Raw genomic sequence first — 22,808 nt, forward strand, 5'->3', positions numbered from 1 at the left:
TTAAGTTCCAAAACAAGATATGATTATGTAAGACGCCGTAGTGGAGGGCTCCGGGAAACAAGGGCCTCTATCATTTCGCCTTCACCGAAATGCGACCGCCACTATCGGGATCGAACCCGCAACCTTTGGCTTAGCAGCCGATCACCGTAACCACCGATACACCGTGGCTTTTTTCTAATTAATTGCCTGGTTTATTAGCACAAAATACACAACGCACAAGAATTCATGTGTCGGAATTCTTCACTCCTGAAGACACATACATGTACATTCTAAAAACGGGACCTACAGCTCGTCCCGTGCTCATAGTTAGTAGTATTTTACTGGTAATAATTTATCAAGCGTGTGCGACCCTTGAAGCGGCTCGGAATGTTCACGTAACACACTTCTAACGCATAGCAAACATTTATTTAAATACACCATTGCAGGTTTTGGATCTTGGTACTCATGCCTGAAATCTATTCTAGTTTTACACACGCTATGCATAGTGATGAGCCTTATCCGGTCACATGACACGTCATCTGCTGGTTCGCATGACAAGTGTCGAATACTGAATGGCGTAATCAGAAAGGCTTTCTTTGTCTACCTCTGAAGGGCATTCCACGGTCCACCATGGCAGACAGTGTTATTGCTCTCGATATACTGAAAAGTGTACTACATTTATATTATTCAACGACTTGTGTTCATAACACTGAATTCCGGCTTTTAATAAGTCATATTTCACATTATGCGGCCGTCATAGAGCTAATTAAATTTAATTTATGGGGTTGCCAAAACTACGACCAAATCATGAATTACGTCGTAACGTTGGAAAATGGTAACTACGAATGAAGCTTGAACCCCTAAAGTGATTCAACAAGCAATTAAACTTAAGTACATGCATGTTACTGCATTTTGTCTCCACTATAGAATGCGGACGCCCGGACCGGGAGTCGAAACGACGAACTTATTCTACGCGCCGCCGTAGCCACTGAACCATCATAGAGAACCAAAAAGCTTACTATGAGAGAGAAAAAATCAAAGGAAACGACGGGAGGTTAACCAGGTTGCACCCGGTTTGCTACCCTACACGAGAGAAGGGGGAAACGGGAGGAGAAGAATAAGTAAGCAGAGAAGGAAAGAGACAAGTTATAAAATATAGCACGCACAGCAGCACGTGTACCACGCACCCCCGGAAGGTCATAAAACTGCGAGCAGTCACAGAACGGATCGACTTCGACTGTCTTACATCATGTGCGCTGCAATACATGACGTTAAAGAAGGCTTGCAAGGGCTGACTCCAAGGTATCCAAAACGCAGTGCGCATCGAGCTGATGGGGTTGTCAATCCGGTGAGGAGTGTGTGCATTGTGCTGATCAATGACCTCAACCCAGTGATGACACGTAGGACCTCGTCGTAGAAATCTTTAGCAGAATCTTGTGTCGTCTCTCTGTGGACGCGCCGTGGTGGTACATCCGCCGCCACCTTCATCCCATCTGCGTATTTTTAGCGCTCGTCTTTATCGCTCGTATTTTAGCACCCGTATTTTAGCAACAGTAAGAAGTTGGTTGGTGGAGAGGGCGCAGGCAGTAGTCATTGCTGTCAGGAAAGATAAGGCTGGTGGTCCACTGGATTATGACATCGCGGTAATTGTCCAGATAGGGCAGAATACTCCTAGACCTTCGGTGTTGACGGGAACGTTGTTTTCGCTTTCAGGCAATATTCGCGGCTTCTGAGCTATCCCTTACCATCTGTTTTATAGCGCTACCTTCTTTCTTCGCTGCCGGACAGTCTCGTCATGAAGCTTCATGAGACCTGTGGCAGTTGGACATTTCAGAATTGTTGCTCGGCAAGACTGCGCGCTGTAGGGCTCTGCACATCTTGGGCAAACCACCAAGTCCCTGCGAACTCCGCTAACGTGACCCATTTTCTTATACTTGTGGCACTGTAGTGGTTTCGGTGTAAACGGACTAACCACGTGTCAAAAGTTCCGAAGGCCTTAAAGCGAACGCAGTCATTGATATAAAGGGGGCTGCTGATTATTACAAATATGTAAAGGAGCTCATATTTCTACTTATCTCAACGTTCCTGATAATAAATGGAGCTGAAGTTAGTATACGAGTTAAGAAATTAAGCTCAGTATTTTGCATGATTCGATAGATTTATGAACACCAAATAAGAAACTCATGTTCACAAATATATTGTTGACGAAATTCACATCACTCTTTCTGACTGCGTAACAGAAAAACCTAAAAGTATGGCCGAATACATGGGCGTTGACAATAGAGCGAAAAACGTGCCTTTGCCCCCGCTCCCCTCCCCCCGCTAAGCCACAACGGCACTGGCCTCACGCCCGAGTCATACAAGCCCTTCTCCACCACCACAAAGAAACACGGTTTCGAACCCACCAAGACGAAATCCTGCCGGTCGAAGTCCATGGCCGAGTGAAAATATTGTGGCATCTTATAAAAGCGCGTTACAACAAAAGCAACATAAAAACAAGTTTCAAAAAGCCTAAACGATGTGGCGAAAAATTATCGCGCGTGTAGGAAACCACTTGTTTATTCGTTGGCGTTTTGACTCCGGGTGCACTCGTCGATGTCTGCAAAACGGGTGCTTTTGTCAGCCCACTCGTGATGTTCGCGAAAGTTGCGCTGCTAGCCCAACAGGACAATGCAGAATATGCAAAGAGCAGCGCTCGAGCTCCAAGAGTGTGTGCGCAAGGCGCCGATAAAGGCAAACCACATCGGCAAAGTGCGCTCTTCAGAACGTGCACAGTACTAAGCCATCAGAAGCCGCACTCGGGAGCCATGCAGCCGCTAGCACTCCTAAGCACCGCGCTATGCGCGGTGCTATTGGTGAAGTTTTCCAACGCATCTAAGCAACTCAAGTGAGACCATTTGCACCAGTCCTGCATATCTCGATGTGTTTTGAGGTTGTTGAAACACTTAATTAACTTCGGACGTTTTATGTAGTGATGCCATTATTGCATGCCATTTAGCCCCAGAGTTGCCAGTGTTTCGTTTTATTAGTAACTCACCAATGCGAGCCGTTTTCAAGAGTTTCAACGTTGCTGCAAGCGCGAGTGGAGAAACCTGATGCGCCGCTGGGGTGCGTGCAGGAAGCCTGCTTGCGGAACTCTCAATTCGAACTGAAAATATCGAGAGAGGCAGTGCCGCTCGAAGTGCTAAGCGCATGCACTGCAAAAGTACTCAACACTTACTGACATTCTGTCTCGGTTCATATGCTGCTCGCAATTAAACCGGCTTCATCGTACTCTGCAGCGCTCAATGTGGTATATAGTACGTTGCGACGTGAGATCTTCGACGTTATTCGCTCTGTGAAAATATAAAGATTCCTATAGCCATTCCCTCAGAGGGAGCAACTTCAACCTATTTTGTCAGTCACACTTGAACCTACTTTGTCACATTCTGATGAATTAGGAGAACCTCTCAATAGTTTCCAGATGTTTCACAGGACAAAGCCATCTGAAGAACCGGAACACCTCGTGAACCTATTTCTCGTGCAAGGACAGTCCTTCCACATAAATGTTTTGCAACTCTCGTAAACCACGCAGTTACAAGTAATCCGCCGAGCAACCATTTGTTTGCATGATTTTATCGTTCTGTACACGCCGTTCTTTTAATGTGTTCAAGCACATTTATTTTTCGGCACCTGTCACTTCCATATAGTCGCATGTGCTAGCAGAAATTGCAGCAAAATGAGCGATGCAGTAGAAACGTCTTTTCTAAAGGATCGTACACACGAATACAGGTTGTGAAGTCTTATACATATTCGCACAGTAGATACCTTTTATTTGAATGCTGCATTTTCCCATCTCGTGTCGAAACTACTACAATTTTAGTCGTTGAGCTGGACTACTCTATGAGATTAATCTCACCTGCATTAGGAATTGAGGAGGAGGAGGAAGAAGAGGAGGAAGAGAGAAGACAGGGAGGTGAACCAGGCACATGTCCGGTTGGGTACCTAAGGCTGGGGGAATGGGAAAGGGGAGTATAAAAATGAGAGAGAGAGAGAGAATGGAAAAGACGAGACAATTGTCAGTAAATGGGCTGACGTGAATGCGTGGGGACCCTATAAAAAAGTCAAAACCCGTAATTCTCAGAAAGCGTAAGAGGTCTTTGACTGCCTTGTGAGCTGACCTAAAACAAGGAAGGTGCTCCAGCAGCATGTGCACGGAGAGTGGCCGATCGTCCAGTTGTCGCAACGCGTCAAAGTTTTCGCCTCTCAGAGGCAAACCTAGAGCAACGTCATAGCAGCGTGGCATGAGAAATGGAAATGTATATCTTCTGAAATGAAGAAACTGAAATGGAGATTAGCGTCTTGTAATATATGTTGCTTACCTAATTAACGACTGAATTTCTCGACAGTGTGCTATACAATTTACGAATTTTCTCCGGTAAGCTCCGAGCCATACACTTGGGCACAAATTCTCAAAATGACAGCATTTTCCAGATACGCACTCCCATCTTCAAGTAGTCCATATAGTGTAGATTGGTATTCTGTCATGGTCCTGATTTAATTATAGAACGTTATGTCTTGCTAGATTAAAGTTTTCCTTAAGTAATTCGGGGCATGTTTAAATGCGGGTGCCTGATGGCTTTCTTTAGCTTCTTTAAGAGCACCTGGTATTTGCAGAATTCCTCTGGTTTACGTTGGCCTCAACAATACTTACTTGGGAAGGTCGCCTGTGCCGGAACCTCTCAGCTGCGACGAAGCCGTAAGTATCAAGGCCACGAAACACTACGCGCTACAATGCGAAGATAAAGAGTTGCGTCACGACCCAAGCCTTGAAGTGATTAGTATTGATGTTATCGAAGCTTTGGGCAGTCATGCTTATGCGTGCAACAATATCCCTTCCGACCGTGACACGGCCTCAATCAGCTCCTCTATATAGAGCTTATACCGCTTGTAGGCTATAGTATAATTGAGTAAGTTTTTCTCCTTTTCATGCACCAATGAGGATTTGTAACTATAGTTTTTGTTTGCCATATCTCAATTTCTTAATCGGTTCTGTTACTTTCGCTCATTTTCTTATATTGGCTCGAAAGAACCTAGACAGCCTATGTCAATGTGATGAACGAACTTTCGCCGTTACACACACACACACACACACACACACACACACACACACACACACACACACACACACACACACACACACACACACGCACGCACACACGCACGCACGCACACACACACACGTGGCTTTGATAAGGAAAAGAAGAGAAAAGTGCAGCCCGTAACTGTCTCTCCTTACGAGGACACCTCAACAGGCGGCACAGAAATGGAGTATCTTTTATTCCCCTTGGAAATAAAAGATTCCACAAAAAAATAAGGAAAATAAGGCTCATTCGATCCACCTCCCTCAGCGCGCGCCGAAACCACCGCCATGCTCAGTCGACTGGTAAAGCTACCAAGGAGGCCGGGAAAGATATTCACCGAAGAAAAAGCATTAAAGGGCCAGAGGACGCATAAAGCTTGAGGGCGCGATGCACTCGCCGGGGCGCGTAGCTCAAACACAAAAAAATCACAGCATATCCAAGGAGTGAAAGATTATGAGCGGGGCAAAGCGTCCGCACGTCCATCCGTGCTTCTGTCGGTCCGTCCGTGCGTCCATCCATGCGTCCATCCATGCGCCCGGTCGCGCGTCCGTCCGTTTGTCCATGCTTCCGCCACTCTGTCTTTTTATCTGTCTGTCTGTCCATCCGTCCGTCCATCAGTCCATCTGTCTGTCTGTCTGTCTGTCTGTCTGTCTGTCTGTCTGTCTGTCTGTCTGTCTGTCTGTCTGTCTGTCTGTCTGTCTGTCTGTCTGTCTGTCTGTCTGTCTGTCTGTCTGTCTGTCTGTCTGTCTGTCTGTGCGTCCGTGTGTTCATCGGTCCGTGCATGCGTCTAACCGCGTTCGAGAATGCAGCCGGCGCACGGGTAACACCGACGAGACGCGAGCCAAAGAAGCCGAGCGCAAGCGTCTTCAACGCGCCCGCCATTCTGCTTCGTCCATGTCCCACCAACAATCCGCCACGTACAGTGGCTGGCTATCCAGTAGACTGGAGGAAGTACTCCTTCCTCGCGCACCCAGACACAACCCGCGCAGCAGGCAATCGGAGAGTAGCCATACAGCGCCATCTAGAATATCCTCACTCAACCGCGGTTCACATGTACTAAGAGACAGCGCCGTCCATTATAATGTTTGCTGTTCGAAAGATACTGCCTTCCTTTTTTTCTCATCTCTTCTCTCGATTACACAACACGCAGGACAAGGTTAAACTAAAAGGAGCTTTGCCGCTAAAATGTAGCACTCAGGGAAGTGAATCCTGTTGGACTCGATATGTACGTATGCATTGCTGGCCGGCAATATCCCTGGTGCAATGGCGTCATGTGTGGGAAGAGCTATGGCACATAATACGTGAACCGGAGAGTCAGTCGGCAGAAACACCAACACAGCACGTAAGGCCGCAGCGAGTGCGGTCAACACCGCATCGTTTGGTTCGGTGGTGACAGTCGGCGCGCTCGTATGAGCGTAAAAGCGGGCGGGGTGGTGGTCGATATTGTTGGATGAGCCGGCGTACTCGAGGGAAGGTGTGCGGGTGTCGCCGATGTCGTTCGGCCGCTACCGGAGAGAGTGTCGCGGAACAAGCAGCCCTTCTAGACCGCCGCACTGTCCAGCTTGTCGGTGTTGTTTACAGCCGTCCTGGTGTGCTCCAGCGCTCGGCGGCGCGTCACAGAGCCATATCCGAAGAGGCGAGTGTGACGGCGGCCTTGCGCTGAACCTGCCAGGACGAGTAGCGTGGTTCGTTCACTGCATGGTTGCCCTTGCAGGTGAGGAAGAATGGGTGTTCTGTGGTCCACGGGACCTCGGGATGGCTGCCGCCACAACGGATGCAGCGCTCGCCACGCGAGCACGTATAACAGTGGCATGGCCCTATCGACCGCAGTGGGCACATCGAAGGGGCCGTGGGAGACGAGCACGGACAGGCCTATGAAGCTTGAATATTGACACCTCCGGTGGTATGTAGTGCCTTTGAAGGTCAGTGTGAGACACCGGCCTTGACGGGCGCAGAACACGGCAGGCACGGCTGATACCAGGTTGGCCGCGATTTCGTCTGGGCGAATGTTCGCGTCAACACCATAGATGATGCCCGCGCAGGAGTTAGTGACGAGAAGTTTCGACTTCACTTCGATGTCGAAACTTCTGTGCACTTGTAAGAGTGTGAAGGGTCTTATGAGGGACCGATGTCCACGGCAATGATGTTGCGTTGAAGTTGACATGGGCACGCCGAGTAGTCGGGATTCCAGTGAGGAATGCCACGATGGCATCACGTGACACAGCAAGAAAGTTGCATTTCTTTCCTTACTGGTCGAAAGCGGATGGTGCTGCCGTTTTTTCCACTGTTGCATAAGAGGCCTGAAACTGTGTTTTGGGCACCAAGGATTTGACGGTGGCCAGGTTGGGGGGAAGAGGGGAGGTAAGAAAACCGAACGCAGGCGCTCCAGTTGCCGCCCACGTCGCGTCCGAAGTGGCAGGAGGCGACGAGGGTAACGTGCGGTGTTTCCAGGAGGAACAGGAGGCGGGCGAAGCTTCCATCTCCGATGTTGTCGTTTGAGGAGTGCCTGGTACGCTATTTTCCTTGCGCGCCTGCGGCCAAGCTTTGCTGTTCAGCGATAGCCAGCGGCTCTTGCTGAGCTTGTCAGTGCGACTTTGTCAGCTTCAAGGACGTGAGTTTCCGTGTCCTTGGCTTTCGATTGCTTAAAGATGCATTCTTCTGCATCCATTCTAGGAATGTTGTTCCCTCGTTGGGCCGGTATCTGAGGACGGGGGGTCTCATCTGCAGCCCTGAGAAGGGCTGCGCGCGCAGAAGCGTGTAGTCGGTACGAAAAAAAAGGACTGGGCAGTGGAAAAAAAACAACCATCTCCCTTGAAATCTCAACTCGTTGTCTCACTATACATACGCGTACAACGCTAACCTAGCGACTTGGAGTATGTGAGTCCTAGGCAAACATATGCAGCTTAAATTCTGTCTTTTTCTCAACATTTTCTTCTTACTGCGATAGCAATTCAATAGACACTCTCGGCTGGATGTTGCCGCCGGCGTCACTCACCGTATATGTATACGAATCTCTCTCTCTCTCTCTCTCTCTCTCTCTATATATATATATATATATATATATATGTGTGTGTGTGTGTGTGTGTGTGTGTGTGTGTGTGTGTGTGTGTGTGTGTGTGTGTGTGTGTGTGTGTGTGTGTAAACGCAAGGAAGGAAAAAAAACAGAAAAAGACTGTGGCGCACGGAGTCGAACTTCAGACATCTGAATCGTGAGTGCGAGGCATTAACCACTGGGTCACAGAGGAGCACCTCCTTCACGATTCAAACGGCAAGATATCTATACCTACCACTTCCCGCTGCTGACGACCACCCCGCGGGGAAGTATCATGTTTTCAGCATTACCAGCAAGCTGGCGCAATGAGCGTGCGTCGCCACATCGTCATGACGCGGTGGCGCGCACTGTCATCTCCCACGCGTACTTTGCACCGCGGAAAGGGAGTAGGGTGGACGCTAACGCACGCGCTTATCTCGCGGTGGGAACAATCGTACGTCTTGGCTGGCCTTGGACTTTCACCGGAACAATTTTGCTTTAGTTACCGGGCGCACAAAGGTCACTGCAATCGTTGCACAGTCTCTGTTTGCGAAAAGGGCGCGGTTTTGAGACACAGCGAAGTAACAACTGAGATGCTTATTCGTGTTTATATGTACCTGTGAGTACGTTTCGCGCGTCATTTGTGCGTGAGAAACGAGGGGCACGTTTCGATCTGCTTGCAATTCTGCGTGTGGTCTTCCAATTTGTTGCTATTGCATTCATTGATTTGCCTTTGGGGCAAAGCTGTGATTTCTTTGCGTTCTGCTAGAAAAAAGGTGTCTGACGTTACACGTACACAAAGATATACTACAATTTCTGCAAAGTTTCGTTACGCCCCGTTAATTTTTTCGAGCTTTATAAAACACGTGGTGTGTACACGAAAAACTGCGTGCGTTTTGCTAAGTTGCGTAAGTCTGTGCGACGTAATAATTTGCATTTGTTTTCATTTCCTTACACGACGCATCAATCATAAAATTGGAAACTTTAGCTAGTTTGTGTGCGTTCAATGCGTGGCTCACTGTACAGTTAAACTATATGGACCTGATTTTCCTAATAGAAAAATGAAGCTTATCTAGAATGGACATATGTATCCACGAATGTAAAGAGAGAGTGAGAGAGAAAAAAAAGAAAAAATGCACTTTGTCGTGACAGTATGGAGCTTGTAGTGTTTTCTCGACCAAGTGAAACAGCCATCAGGGAAAAAAATATTCGGCAAGTACCATCACACACAATTAAATTTGCGTACCGATGCAGATCTGATGTTTCGTTATAAGGAAACATTGTGGACATAGATATGCATGATATTCTGGAGAACACGTGAATTTGAATTTGCTATCACGCAAAGTCTCCAACCTATCACCGACGCAAATATGACTTGTGCACTGCTAATGTCAGGTAGCGTATGGTGAAATAACAAGGCTGTTTAAAAAATCATGAACTCGCATCAAAGGGATTCCTATAACAGCACGTTGATCTAGACATGCTACACAGTGTTTCTGATATAATTCACCGGCTATTATACATTCATCTTTTTCCTATCCTAATCTGGCATATAGATGAGAATGAATTAAACCGTTTTTTTATTCATCAGCTCACTTCATCCATTCGTTGATAAAGTATAGATCTAAGCAGTGTCCGCAGACGTGTTTTATATGCTAGCACGAGCGTGACGTATATTAAACGTGACGTGGCGTTATGTTGTGTTTACCAGACACCTAACAACAACGTATAAAGTTGCTCTTCTCGCGTTCTCATACAATGTAGAAGTGCACAGAAGGCATCTCGCGAATTCACACTAGTCTGTGAGAAAAGTCCAAGGCTGTTGATAATGCGAAGATTGATGCTACGTACATGAAGTTATCTGTCCTTTCTAGAAACGTGCGTAAGAATATATAGGAATAGCACAAATTAACCCCCACCCCTCTTTTACAACAGATGCGGTACGTCGGCGTGGTAACCTTGGGCACACCACCGCAATCATTCAAAGTACTCTTCGACACGGGCTCGTCAAACCTGTGGGTGCCATCGAGCAAATGTGTTGACTCGAACATCGGTTGCTGTAAGAAGTTGTCTTTTCTTCTGATACCTTCTTGCACGTCACATAATGACCTGCAAAAGCCAGCTGTTAGGTTATGGCGAAGATGGCGCGCAAAGATTTTGCGTTTCAAATTACTCGTTCATCATTTTGATCATATTAGGTATCAGCGCCTTCTTTCCAATACAAAAAAGTTCATCTGCTTCACGTTAAGGCCTGCGTTATACATGTATACTCACAGGTGTAAACGGGAAAATTTAGGGCTAAGTAACGCCCATACTTTCATTTGCACCGTCTTCTGGTTGAGTCATATCAGCGTAATTTCGCTCCGAACGACACTCAGGGCTCATGAGCATCGGCAGGGAGCTGCAAAAAGGGCACTTGTCACAGCCCAAGCTACACCAGCACCATCCCCTTCTCACATCCGCGATGCGACATGGGTTTCTACCCCGATGACAGCGTCAGGCCGACGCCCATGATAGAGACAACATTACCTCTAGAGACCTGATTCTTCAAGACATGACATGCATCTCAATCAATGCCGCATACCAGTCGTTAACTAAACATTTTAATTTCGCGTTTGAATCCGTGAATGTTGTATGTACAAGCCTGCAAATGCATTCTTCAGCGTTTTGAAGGAGACTTTCGGGACATCAGCAATTGAGACTGACTTGATGGTTTGAATGTAATGAAGTGTGTTAGTGAGTGTGCCCTTGACTGATGATCGTACAGCGCTAAAATGGGGATATACGGAAGCAGTGCTTCACCCGGTCTTGTTTTATTATTATTAATTATATCAAAATGTTATAAAGAGAGGTTGGCGCGCAAGCACCGGCTACTCCTTATTTATTGAATGGGCCGGACTTACTAGACACAGGGTAAAAAGACATCAAAATTATTTCTTTCTTTTGGCTGTTTGATGGCTTGAATGTAGAAGTGAAAACATTTAATTATCTGCGGGATCTGCCATTGCGTTTCCATGGAGCCACACACATTCTTTCTTTGACCGTGTGAGTGTTATGCCTGCCACCAGGACGAGGCCTTGCGCATGCGTCTCCTTTCTTTATTGAGTGACCGATGCAATTACCATCACACCCACTTGAAACCCACCGCGGTGATCTGGTAGTTTTGGAACTAGACTGCTGACCCGATGGTCGCTGGGTCGAATCCCAGCCACAGCAGTCGAACTTCGATGGAGGCGAAAGGCTAGCGGCTAGTGTTTAGTTTTTGGTGCGCACTTTGAAGTGGTCGAAATATCCGAAGCTCTCCACTGCGCTTCCTTCATAACCATATCGTGATTTTGGGACACGACGGAGAGGTTTATTGCGTCAGTAAAGGCGAGAGATCGGCCTAATCACTTGTGTGAACTGCTACTCAGCGTTAGGAAAGGGGCAGAGAAAAGAGGAGAGAGAAGGCACTGATAATATTTAAGCAGGGCAAACGACAGGACAAGAGCTGGACACTACGAATGCTTCTTGATGATGATGATGATGATGATAATGAGGATGTTGATGATGAAGAAAAATCTTTGCCCGAAAACTATTTACAATAACTTCTGTAGTTGCATCTCGCGGAAAAACTTGCGCAGCGCTTCCAGAATAATACTGCTCTGATGAGAAAGTACAAGTCCTACCAGAACTTTTTTCGATACTTGTTTCTTCATAAGATTTCGGACTCTTGAACCGTCCATCATCTTACAAAAAGAAAAAAAGAAATCAAGTACCCGAAAAGTTTTCTCTCACATAGACCCTCACGTGTGCCAGACAAACTTGCGCTGATAAGTTTTCCTTTGTTGTTGTTGTACACCTCATAGCCGCAGCTGCACGCCTTTTTCTTTTAGTCAGCGTTCGCGGTGTCTTCTCTCTTGTGTACGTGTTTGCACGCCCTGTCTCTTTAATATGTCAAGTATTTGAATGTTTCATTGTACAGTGGCATATTAGAGCGTGTACATAACTATTGACGTTTCAGATAAAGCACCATTTATCATGGATGCTCGAGAGTTGATGTCTGCTGGCGCATTTCTGTTCTGTCCGGACAGCTAATGTCCGTAGTATTTGAAGCAGCGAATATGCACCTGAACACTGTGAACAAACAATAGAGTACGACGCAAAACCAATGCTTTCAACCTCGGCCAGCGGGCGCTGCGCCACACTCGTTTCACCACCTTTTTAGCAAAAGACAGTCGCCCCGCCGCGGTGGTCTAGTGCAGGTACTCGGCTGCTGACCCGCAGGTCGCGGGATCAAATCCCGGCTGTGGCGGCTGCATTTTCAATGGAGGCGAAAGTGTTGTAGGCCCATGTACTCAAATTTGGGTGCACGTTAAAGAACCCCAGGTGGTCGAAATTTCCGGAGCCCTCCACTACGGCGTCTCTCATCATCATATGGTGGTTTTGGGACGTTAAACCCCACATATCAATCAAGCAAAAGCCGGTCACTCGGTACCCCGCTCCCGCCTTCTGCCTGCGCTATCTCAGCACGTTCACGCGCTCTGCACGCGCTGTTATCTGGTCGCCCTCCACGTGCAGCGTCACCTGTGGCTTGCTGCGAAGGTTTAAAAAGATTATAAAAACGTTTTCACGGTGAGAGTCTTATCAGAACCGAGAGCGATTCATTGACAACCTTTGCGGGATCAAGCAAGTCAAACACGATGTCTTTGAGCGAGTGCTATGTTAATGTTGATCGTTGACAGCTGCCTTTCTATGACATTAAAAGTGATGTCACGGCGCGAATTCTATATGTATGTTACCGAAAAACGCGCATTTGCTGGGGCAATCGCGTCTTCTCGGAGGTGTCAGCAAACTACCACCACGATTTCGCGTGCATTTGTATATAGCGTTCGGATTTCTCTTGCTTGAATGTCCAGTTTGTCACGCGGCTTTCAATTAAGTAGGAGGTCACTGTGAAGAGACTGAACTTACGTCCGCCCTGTCCAGTCCCTGGCACCATTTTAATACGGTGAGTTCAGTTTCAAAAGAGTTTCACTTTTGTCTAGGTTTTCATCGGATATTAATAAGGTCATGTCGTAAGTTCAATGACACTCTTGGTTTTTTGCAGCTCCTTTGAAAGTATAATAATGCGCACCAAAAATAAGTATTTTATGTCCACTTCGACGATGCATGTTTCTTGCAGCGCATATTTCATTTCGGATAACATACACGCCTGATCACGCAGCGTGTTCACTGATTCGAATATCGATTAGATTGTTTTACAGCTCGATTGGTCGTCGTCATATCGCACAATAACCACTAAGATAGGGAATATTTTCAGTAACAGCAAGATTTGCCCCTGGGTGCACGTTAAAGAACCCCAGGTGGTCTAAATTTCCGGAGCCCTCCACTACGGCGTCTCTCATAATCATATAGTGGTTTTGGGATGTTAAACCCCACATATCAATCAATCAATCAAGATTTGCCCCTGATAACTGCGTCTAATTCCGCAAAACCATCGAGATTTTTACACCTGCCTTGTTCTTTTTCTACTCGTTTTCATTGCGGTAGCTGTATCGTGCGCGGCGTGGGCACATGCAAGAGCATACTATTTTACGCGGCAAACCCATCATATCATCAGGAGGAACGCGGTGGATTGAGACTCCTTATTGATTCCGGCCACCTGAGGTCTTTTTTTTTAACATGCACCGAAATCTAAGTACATCTATACGGTGCGACGACAACGGACAGAGAGTGCACGCACACCAAGCGTCACTTCTGTTTACATTGAGCGCCGTACCACCGTGCGCTTGAAATATGAAACACCGACACGCCCTGTATCATTCTTGCACCAAAATCAGAGCGCACTTCTACTGCGTTTCGCTCCAGTGGAAACGCAACTGGCGAATACGGGAATCGGACTCGTGAGTTCAATCCTAGCCTCACAACACCTCATCATTCTAACTTATCAGTGGGTGTTGCTTGCAAGACCTGTGCGTACAAACGCTCTGCGCGAACTCGCAGCACAAATCCGTTTACACTGAGCGGCGACGAGAAGTCCACAGCCATCAGCTGACCAAAACACTTGCAGGGCTCACAGTACGGTATTTTAAGTGCATTAGGCTAGCAAGCTCCACCGCTTTCGCACGACCAATAGTTGTCTCGGAAAGCCAGAGCACAATGCGAAACGTACATTGGTTGTCTACTTGCTGTAGTTTTAGTTTACAAACACGCTTTCTTTTAAGATGAGCCAGGCCATCATGTTTCTTTCAGTTAATAGTTTGTAGCACTGTGCACGACAGAAAAAATGTCGAAGTAACAAGACCACGGAGTATCGGCGAACTGCCATAATCCACTCTTGGCACCTTTGCTTCTCGCACTGCTTGCACTGGAAACGACAAAACTTTACGGGCAGTTTGCAGGTCTTCGTCAAGTTTAAACTTTTGTAGCAGCTCACAATGCAGCAGTAGTGCGTGCCTGCTTTCCAGAATGACGGAGGATCGCTGCGCATAGCGTGCGAAATGTATTTTTTTTTTTTGCTAGCCCCAGCATTTCATCTGTTTATATTTATAAAGGCTCTCTGCCTATCACTACGGCGAAGTTTGCACTATGATATTCGCTTCAAATTTCAAATGCTTGCAACTTGTATTTTTAGTCTGTGTATTGCTTGTTTTAACTATGTACAATGTGACACCACTCCTGTAATAATTCCATGACGGGATTGACAGTATTCTGAATAAATAAATAAATAAATAAATAAATAAATAAATAAATAAATAAATAAATAAATAAACAAAATGCGAGATAAGCGCTCCAAGGAACAAGTTTTCCGTGCGCGCAATGGGAAAACCCAGCAAGCGCGGCCCGTCCGGGCGACCGGAAGTTTGCCCTCTTTCCGCTAAAGCAGTGAACGGCACTGCACAAACTTGAGCTTGTGCTCCCTATTGCTGTCATGAACCGGTGCGAGGGAAGCGTGTCGTTCGTATGCTGAACGTTAGGGAGCACTAGAATCATCGTGCGCACTGACGCGCGAGTGGGTTCGTCACGTGGTATTTTTTTATTTCGCGGGCATTTGTAATTAGCAGGAAAACTAATACGTAACAAATATAAAATTCAAAACCGTCTAATCGGATGTTTTGCGAACCGGTCTACAACTTTCTCATTGAAAGTTTTTATTCATTTTCGTTCCTTCAACAGTTCGTTAATTAAACAGATTTAATTAAACAATATTTTGGAACACAAAAGATAGTCTGACTTCAGGCAACGGTGAGCAACATGGATTTGATCGCGTCGTAATTGCGTGTGTCACCATATTTTTAAACTCTGGCTAAAGTTACCTGAGACACCTGCGTATAGTCGCCCCGCCGCGGTGGTCTAGTGGCTAAGGTAGTCGGCTGCTAACCCGCAGGTCGCGGGTTCAAATCCCGGCAGCGGTGGCTGCATTTCCGATGAAGGCGGAAATGTTGTAGGCCCGTGTGCTCAGATTTGGGTGGACGTTAAAGAACCCCAGGTGGTCGAAATTTCCGGAGCCCTCCACTACGGCGTCTCTCATAATCATATGGTGCTTTTGGGACGTTAAACCCCACATATCAATCAATCACCTGCGTATAGTCACATTTCTTTAGTACCGGCGGGCGGCTCCCAAATAGCCCTTTGGGGCTCTTTACGTTGCAAGAATATGCAGCGGCGGCATTTTTAGATGAGGATAAGAGAGAGATAACGTCGATTTGCACTCAACTGGCTACGTTTTAGTGGACAAACCAGCCGAATGCCTGCCACATGCATGAAGTGATATAAACGCAGTGGCGCGCATTCGAGCTTGCGCAGCCAATTCATGAAGTACGAGAACGCTGCGGAAGTATAGACACGCATTGTGTTTACCACCAAATCAAGATGTAGAAAACTGGAAGGCAGTGAAGGATTGATTGATTGATATCTGGGGTTTAACGTCCCAAAACCACTATATGATTATGAGAGACGCCGTAGTGGAGGGCTCCGGAAATTTAGACCACCTGGGGTTCTTTAACGTGCACACAAATCTGAGCACACGGGCCTACAACATTTCCGCCTCCATCGGAAATGCAGCCGCCGAGGCCGGGATTTGAACCCGCGCCCTGCGGGTCAGCAGTCGAGTACCTTAGCCACTAGACCACCGCGGCGGGGCGGCAGTGAAGGATAAAATCAAAGCTTTATTCCACAATTAAGGGTAGCAGAAGCAAATGGAAACATGCGCACTTGAGTTTTCATATGTACTATACTTAACTTAAAAGTAAAACAGCAGGCGGACGATTAATAAAGCAGCTGCTCCCGCATATTGAAGATTGAACATGCAAGGGGAGGATACTTGCGCCATCATGGCTGATTGAGGAGCAGGGACACAACCTTAAAATGAAAGAGCGTTGAGACAACAGTGCATTTGCTTGAGCTAGAAGTAGCAACTGAAGTAGAACAGAAGACCCTGTTCCGATCAAAGTGGGCATGTACTATGTCGTCCTTTATGAAAGGGAACACGCGAACGCGTGGCCTGCGCTCTGCGGCGGCTGCCTACAGTACCATCAAACGACAGCAAAAGGAAATACGTTCGCTTTCAGCGTCATCTGTTGCTGAGAAGAATAATAACTAGCTATGGCCGGTTTACAAGCGCTGCGACATTGCACTCTCTACTCACGCCTGCAGTGCGTAGTCCACTGCCAACATATATCAAACGTGCCAAACATATCAAACGATATCACCCGATATCGTTTGATATACTCACGCGGCAAGCGATCAGAGAACGTAATCTAGCAGCGCTTGTCTACCGGCCGTAACTCGTTATCTTGCTTGGCCATAGATGACGCGAAAAGCAAACATGCTTTCTTCACTTGTCGGTTGATGGTGCTGTAGGCAGCCACCGCAGGACGCAGGCCAAACGTTTGCGTGTTCTTTTTCGTAAAGAACGACAGTGTACAAAGGTTGTGGCTGCAGTAAGAAACGATAAAGTGCTGGATTTTTTTTTCTTCACACTGTGCGCTTTAGGAAGGACATCCAGTCATGACAGCTCACTTTTTTTCAATCAAACCTTACAGCTCACGACTAGGCGGTATATCAGAAAAATATTACGGAGCTTATGCAGGCACCTATAATCTAAACGTTTTCATTCGGTAATCGACGGTCCGTGACATCGTTCATAGCAAACGTCCGAAAAGCCAACTGACCTGCTCACCATTTCTTGAATACAATGTCAGGCGCGACGAGCTCCTCTTAGTGCCTGCTGCTCGGACCAACCTCAGATGAAGCGCTCGTCTCGTGCTCTTCGAGCTTGGGGCTTGAAGCAGACGGGGGCACCAAGCTCTTGTTCGCTTCGGCGTCAGATGCAGAGCGCTGCCGTAAAAAGACGTCGTTAGTGGTTTGATGCCGGCAGCTGCGCACTAAATGTCACCGACTGCACCCTCGATGTTTCGGGTCGTGGTGATGCACCCAGGGCTTCTGGTGGCTCTTCCGCTTCAGCATCAGATGCAGAGCGCTGCCGTAAAGAGACGTCGTCAGAAGTGGATGCCGGAAGCTGCTCAGTGAATGTCACCAACCGCACCCTCGATGTTTCGGGTCGTGGTGATGCACCCAGGGCTTCTGTTGGCTCCTCCGCTTCAGCATCAGATGCAGAGCACTGCCGTAAAGAGACGTCGTCAGAAGTGGATGCCGGAATCTGCTCAATAAATGTCACCAACCGCACCCTCGATGTTTCGGGTCGTGGTGATGCACCCAGAGATTCTGGTGGCTCCTCCGCTTCAGCATCAGATGCAGAGCGCTGCCGTACAGAGGTCTCGTCAGATGTGGATGCCGGCAGCTGCCTATTAAAGGTCAAGAACTGTGCCCCCGATGTTCCGGGTAGTGGCGATGGATCCATGGCAGGTAATGGGGCCTGCGCTTCTGGCACTGGTGGCGGCTGATTGAGCAGTGCTACGGTAGACGCAATAGATCGGTAGTCCGGCTGGGTGGCTGTGGCGTGTGAATGAGATGTGAGCACTGACTGCTCGTCGACAGCCAACTGTGAAGGCTTGCAGCACGAGCACAGACCGCCCATGGCTCTTCTATTGAAGTCTGGTTCGAATATTTAGGAAATCCTTTGACTCGATGCTGCTGTCTTCACACATAGAAAATCCGAGTTTCACTGAAAGGTCTTGTGCTACTTTAAAATATCAATAATCAGACTGAAAGTGCGCGCTATCTGTGATTACGTGTTATGTTGACAGTATGGAATCACTGATCCTTCCGAAAATGTGCCGATAAATCAGACGATTGGCTCACTCACGAAAATTGGTGGAATGAACTGATAACACACTTTTTCTTTCTTTCTTTCTTTCTTTCTTTCTTTCTTTCTTTCTTTCTTTCTTTCTTTCTTTTAAGCATAAGTAGGTCGCGCTCTATCAAGACCATGCACTACGATAACAGAGAGTCAGCACTTCTCACGTTTCAAAACACCTTTTTGCGTCGAATACAAACGCTGTCGAAGAACTGGATGGAATAGTCAATAAAAAATATTGTGTAATATCCAACCAACAAATGGTTATCTAACTTTACGCACGTAGCATTTAAGCACCAAGGACAAGCACACACTGTGATGTGAACAGATACACTAATTTATTGAGACAATGCACCCGCAAGATGGCGGTGTGACAATTTCATTTATTCCGCTGAATTTTGTTCTCTGACAGTTCCACACGTACAAGACTGCATAGGGCGTACGACACTCTGCCTGCGTTGGTGTGTGATCGATCAAGAATCGCATCTGGTCGTATATGGCCTCACCGTAGCCAACGTTACTAGACTAGGTTACTAGACTATCTAATCTAGTAACGTCGACCGTAGCAGGCCCCGGAAATTCAGCCCTGGTTTCGGTTTCAAGGAACATGCACGCTCGTAGCGGCTTCCGGGCATCTTAAGATCCGGTTGAACAAAGTGAGGTAGATCTGAATGTTATTGGCTTTCACACGTTTGTACAAATGAAAAAAAATTACACCCCTGTAAAGAACTTCTATTTTGTTTATGTGTTTTCTTATTACTTATTTTGTGAATTTTAAATTAGGCGAAGCACGGGAAGTTATTGACTTGAGTTCGTAGCACTTGCCTCCTCTTCTTCTCACCCCTCGATCAGCGATATTAGAAGTTAGATCCCGCTCACTTATCTCGCTCGGTTGGCGTGCATGCCAACTACGTGAAAAATAAAGACAGCAAGTGGTGGTGGGCAGAGAACGGAAGCCGCAGTGAGCTGCGCCAAACAAGTGAACCACGCATTTGTCGAAGATGGCTTAAAGGGGCCCTGCGACACTCTTTGACCACGTATTTTTCGTCGTTTCTGCACGTGCTGTTGTAGAACACGCCGATATTGTTGCGCACATGGCAACGCTGAAATTGCACGCAGTTTTCATTTTAATTCACGGGACAAACTATCTTTATTTTAGACTGCGGCGACACACGTCGGCTATTTTCGTTATGTGAAGTGACGTCTTGTCATGTGACGTGACAACAAACACCGTTCGATTTTGATTAACTTGACGCGAGAAATATTCACTATTCATGTGGTGGTAGCTAGGCCATACGAGTGAATGCTAAAAACAGCAAAAACCTTTTTTTATACTTTCTCAAAAAGAAATCATTCCTGTTTCGTAATGACGTATTTTCGGAACATTGATTGATATGTGGGGTTTAACGTCCCAAAACCACTATATGATTATGAGAGACGCCGTAGTGGAGGGCACCGGAAATTTAGACCACCTGGGGTTCTTTAACGTGCACCCAAATCTGAGCACACGGGCCTACAACCTTTCCGCCTCCATCGGAAATGCAGCCGCCGCAGCCGGGATTTGAACCCGCGCCCTGCGGGTCAGCAGCCCAGTACCTTAGCCACTAGACCACCGCGGCAGGGCGTATTTTCGGAACAACGAACACTTTACTTAGCCTGCGAAGGAGGCTATGTTACGCGGGCAACTGAAAGTGGAAACGTATGCCGAGTATTTAGCGAGCAAAGAATGCAACAGGAAGTGGGCGCCGGCGTTGCCATGGAACGCGTTTTGCATGCAAACCGAGAAGTGACCCCGCCCAAAGCGTATGTGTGTATCTTACACAGTGTAAGATACACACATACACACGTCGTTCACAATAACCATGGTAACGACGCCGTCAAAAAGAGCGGTAGTGAGGTATTGTGTGAAAACCACAATGAGGTGACATTTCCAAAGTGTATTTGTGAGACGCGCGCAGTGATTGCAAGCGCGTTTTGACGTCATCAGTCGAGTGAAATGTGAAAGAGAACGTTTCTCGTCATCGTCTGCTCGAGTTTTGAACGTTGAGGACTCATAACTTGACTTTCCGTGCACCAATTTCCATTATTCGTGTTGCATTCGTCTCAGGAATCATCGCTACACGCGCTTCGTTGCTAAATAAGGCTGTCCCAAACGTGTTTCAGGGCCCCTTTAGGGCCGTTTCACACGACACAAAAAGTAGCGAAAAAAAGGCGAGGTCGCTACCGCAGTCCGCGCCGAGCTTTCAACTTGCTGAAAATTTTCGCTCTGATCGCAGTGGAGATTTATGTTCGGGACCCGTCGAAATAGGGCCGGGCCAGCCAAGCTGTAGAAACTGCGTGGACGTGTTTGTTTTGACGATGGCCGCTGTTGCGCATTTGAAAGTGTAGTTCTTACATGACGATACACAAGTGCCCTTCATTACCGTTCATAGAAACTTAATAATATCAACGCACAGATTGTTACATTATATTTGAAAAATTCTACAGTGTCTTTCATGACTTCTTTGCGCAAACACGTACACAGACACAAGGAAAAGAGGCAAACAACACGGGCGCAACACGGCGGTGTACCTGTTTGCGCAAAGAAGCCATGAATGAGAACCAACTCGCCCAACTTTCAGTACTGTTGCTACAGTGTCTGCCAGAACGAACGGTGGCAAGAAACGTTTTCGCTCTGCGAATAGTCACAGAGCGAAAATCGCAGGCCGTTCGTGGTCCTTGTGAAACGAAACCACCATTAGCGGTGGTTGCAAAAAGAGCGATTGGAGCAAATGGATTTTTTTTTTTCGCTGAAATCACGGCACACGCAACAGCCTTCAATCGGGCAACGCATGTTTTCCGTGGTGTGCTAACCAAGTGGTTTCTAGTTCCGCGAAAACAGCGTTTCCTGAGGACAACTGGTGAGCACAAGAACTTGGACCCATAATTTGAGCAGCTATTGATTTTGCATGAATACATGACTAAATCCATTCTCCGCAAGCCTGATATGACTGAAAAAAAGTGTGGTGCCGCTTGTTTAATTGGCAAAGATGGCAGCCAAGCTCCTGTCGGGAAAATGCGTTTATTGAAATGCTTGAATTTGAGTTGGCTTGGCTACATAGTTTTAGCTTCTTTTACTTTTACCCCGCCGCGGTGGTCTAGTGGCTAAGGTACTCGGCTGCTAACCCGCCGGTCGTGGGTTCGAATCCCGGCTGCGGCGGCTGCATTTCCAATGGAGGCGGAAATGTGGTAGGCCCGTGTGCTCAGATTTGGGCGCACGTTAAAGAACCCCAGGTGGTCGAAATTTCCGGAGCCCTCCACTACGGCGTCTCTCATAATCATAAGGTGGTTTTGGTTTCTCATAATCATAGTTATTTTGTTTGCTCATGTACTGTTCACTGGTGTGACATTTCCGAGCTGAATCAGCTCACAGAATGGGCAGATAGCCGCTCCTGTTACTGCCTTCGCTGGCGCACGACCACCGTGCTCTCGCCTTTGGTGACGGTGAACACGACACGCTAAGCAACGAGACGCTGTACTTTACAGTTCTAAAGCAATATTCTCAAGGCTTCTGTTTCACTGCAGTGGTTTTTCATTACTGGGCAACGTGATATTTGCGGACTATTATGCTGTTGTTCTCGTGAAAAGTTGTCACAACTTCATCTGTGAAGCTTTCGGTACACATTGCGAGTACACCATTTGGCTAATAAAACAACTTTGCTGCCTCAATCTTTCTTGTTGGTCTTCTTCTTCTCTCACACATGTAATTAGCGAGCCATAAGGCACAGTAAAATGGCATATTTAAAACTGCGCATGAAAGGCCAGCAATGAAGAAAAAAATTAATTTCGCGCCATGTAGGGCAAATTCACTACACCACTACCGCTTCTAGTTGTGACGTCAAAATTTATTTTAATTTTTTGTAAGCTGTTAGTTGTCCCTTCCGTACGTAGATGGTGACAGGGCAACGAACCTTCAACTACTTGATGCAAGGGCTTCTATGGAAGTTGCGCTACCAGTTACATATCTTGGAATGCACGCTTAATTGCAATGTATAGCGTCGACCATTCGAGACACGCCCCCCGAAACAGCTACATGCGTGGGGCCGCGATCATACCAGATAAATTGCGACATGTTTCGTATCCCCAGAAGAGATAAGGCTGCGGGTCAGCACGCACATACGAAGCAACGAAAGGCTTAGCGGCAGTATATTCCCACAGCAATGTCCAGCGGCACCACTGGTCATGACGGGAAGCGCCATCTAAGGCAGAAAAAGAAGCCACAGCTTTGCCGCAGAGGGAAAGCAATGAACGCGATAGCAACAAATCGGAAGGTCACGCGAAAAATGGCAAGCAGACCAAAACGTGCCCCACGTTTCTCATGCACGAATTACGTGCGAAACGTACTCACAGGTAGAGATGAACGCGAATAGGCGTCTCAGTAGTTACTTCGCTGTGA

At 47.1% G+C, this 22,808-nt stretch overlaps 1 protein-coding gene across 1 annotated transcript in view; it reads left to right on the forward strand.

Moving 5' to 3' along the window:
* The first annotated feature begins 2,707 nt into the window (after positions 1 to 2,707).
* LOC119183247 (lysosomal aspartic protease) overlaps positions 2,708 to 22,808 on the forward strand; it is a 95,477-nt gene continuing 75,376 nt past the window's right edge. Inside the window, exons 1-3 of the mRNA XM_075878696.1 lie at positions 2,708 to 2,866; positions 4,636 to 4,717; positions 10,069 to 10,192. Coding sequence (XP_075734811.1) covers positions 2,787 to 2,866; positions 4,636 to 4,717; positions 10,069 to 10,192 — 286 coding nt within the window. The 5' untranslated portion in view covers positions 2,708 to 2,786. The remainder of the gene's footprint in view (positions 2,867 to 4,635; positions 4,718 to 10,068; positions 10,193 to 22,808) is intronic.

Source organism: Rhipicephalus microplus, chromosome X, assembly GCF_043290135.1.
Source record: "Rhipicephalus microplus isolate Deutch F79 chromosome X, USDA_Rmic, whole genome shotgun sequence".
In the NCBI taxonomy this organism is placed as follows: domain Eukaryota; kingdom Metazoa; phylum Arthropoda; class Arachnida; order Ixodida; family Ixodidae; genus Rhipicephalus; species Rhipicephalus microplus.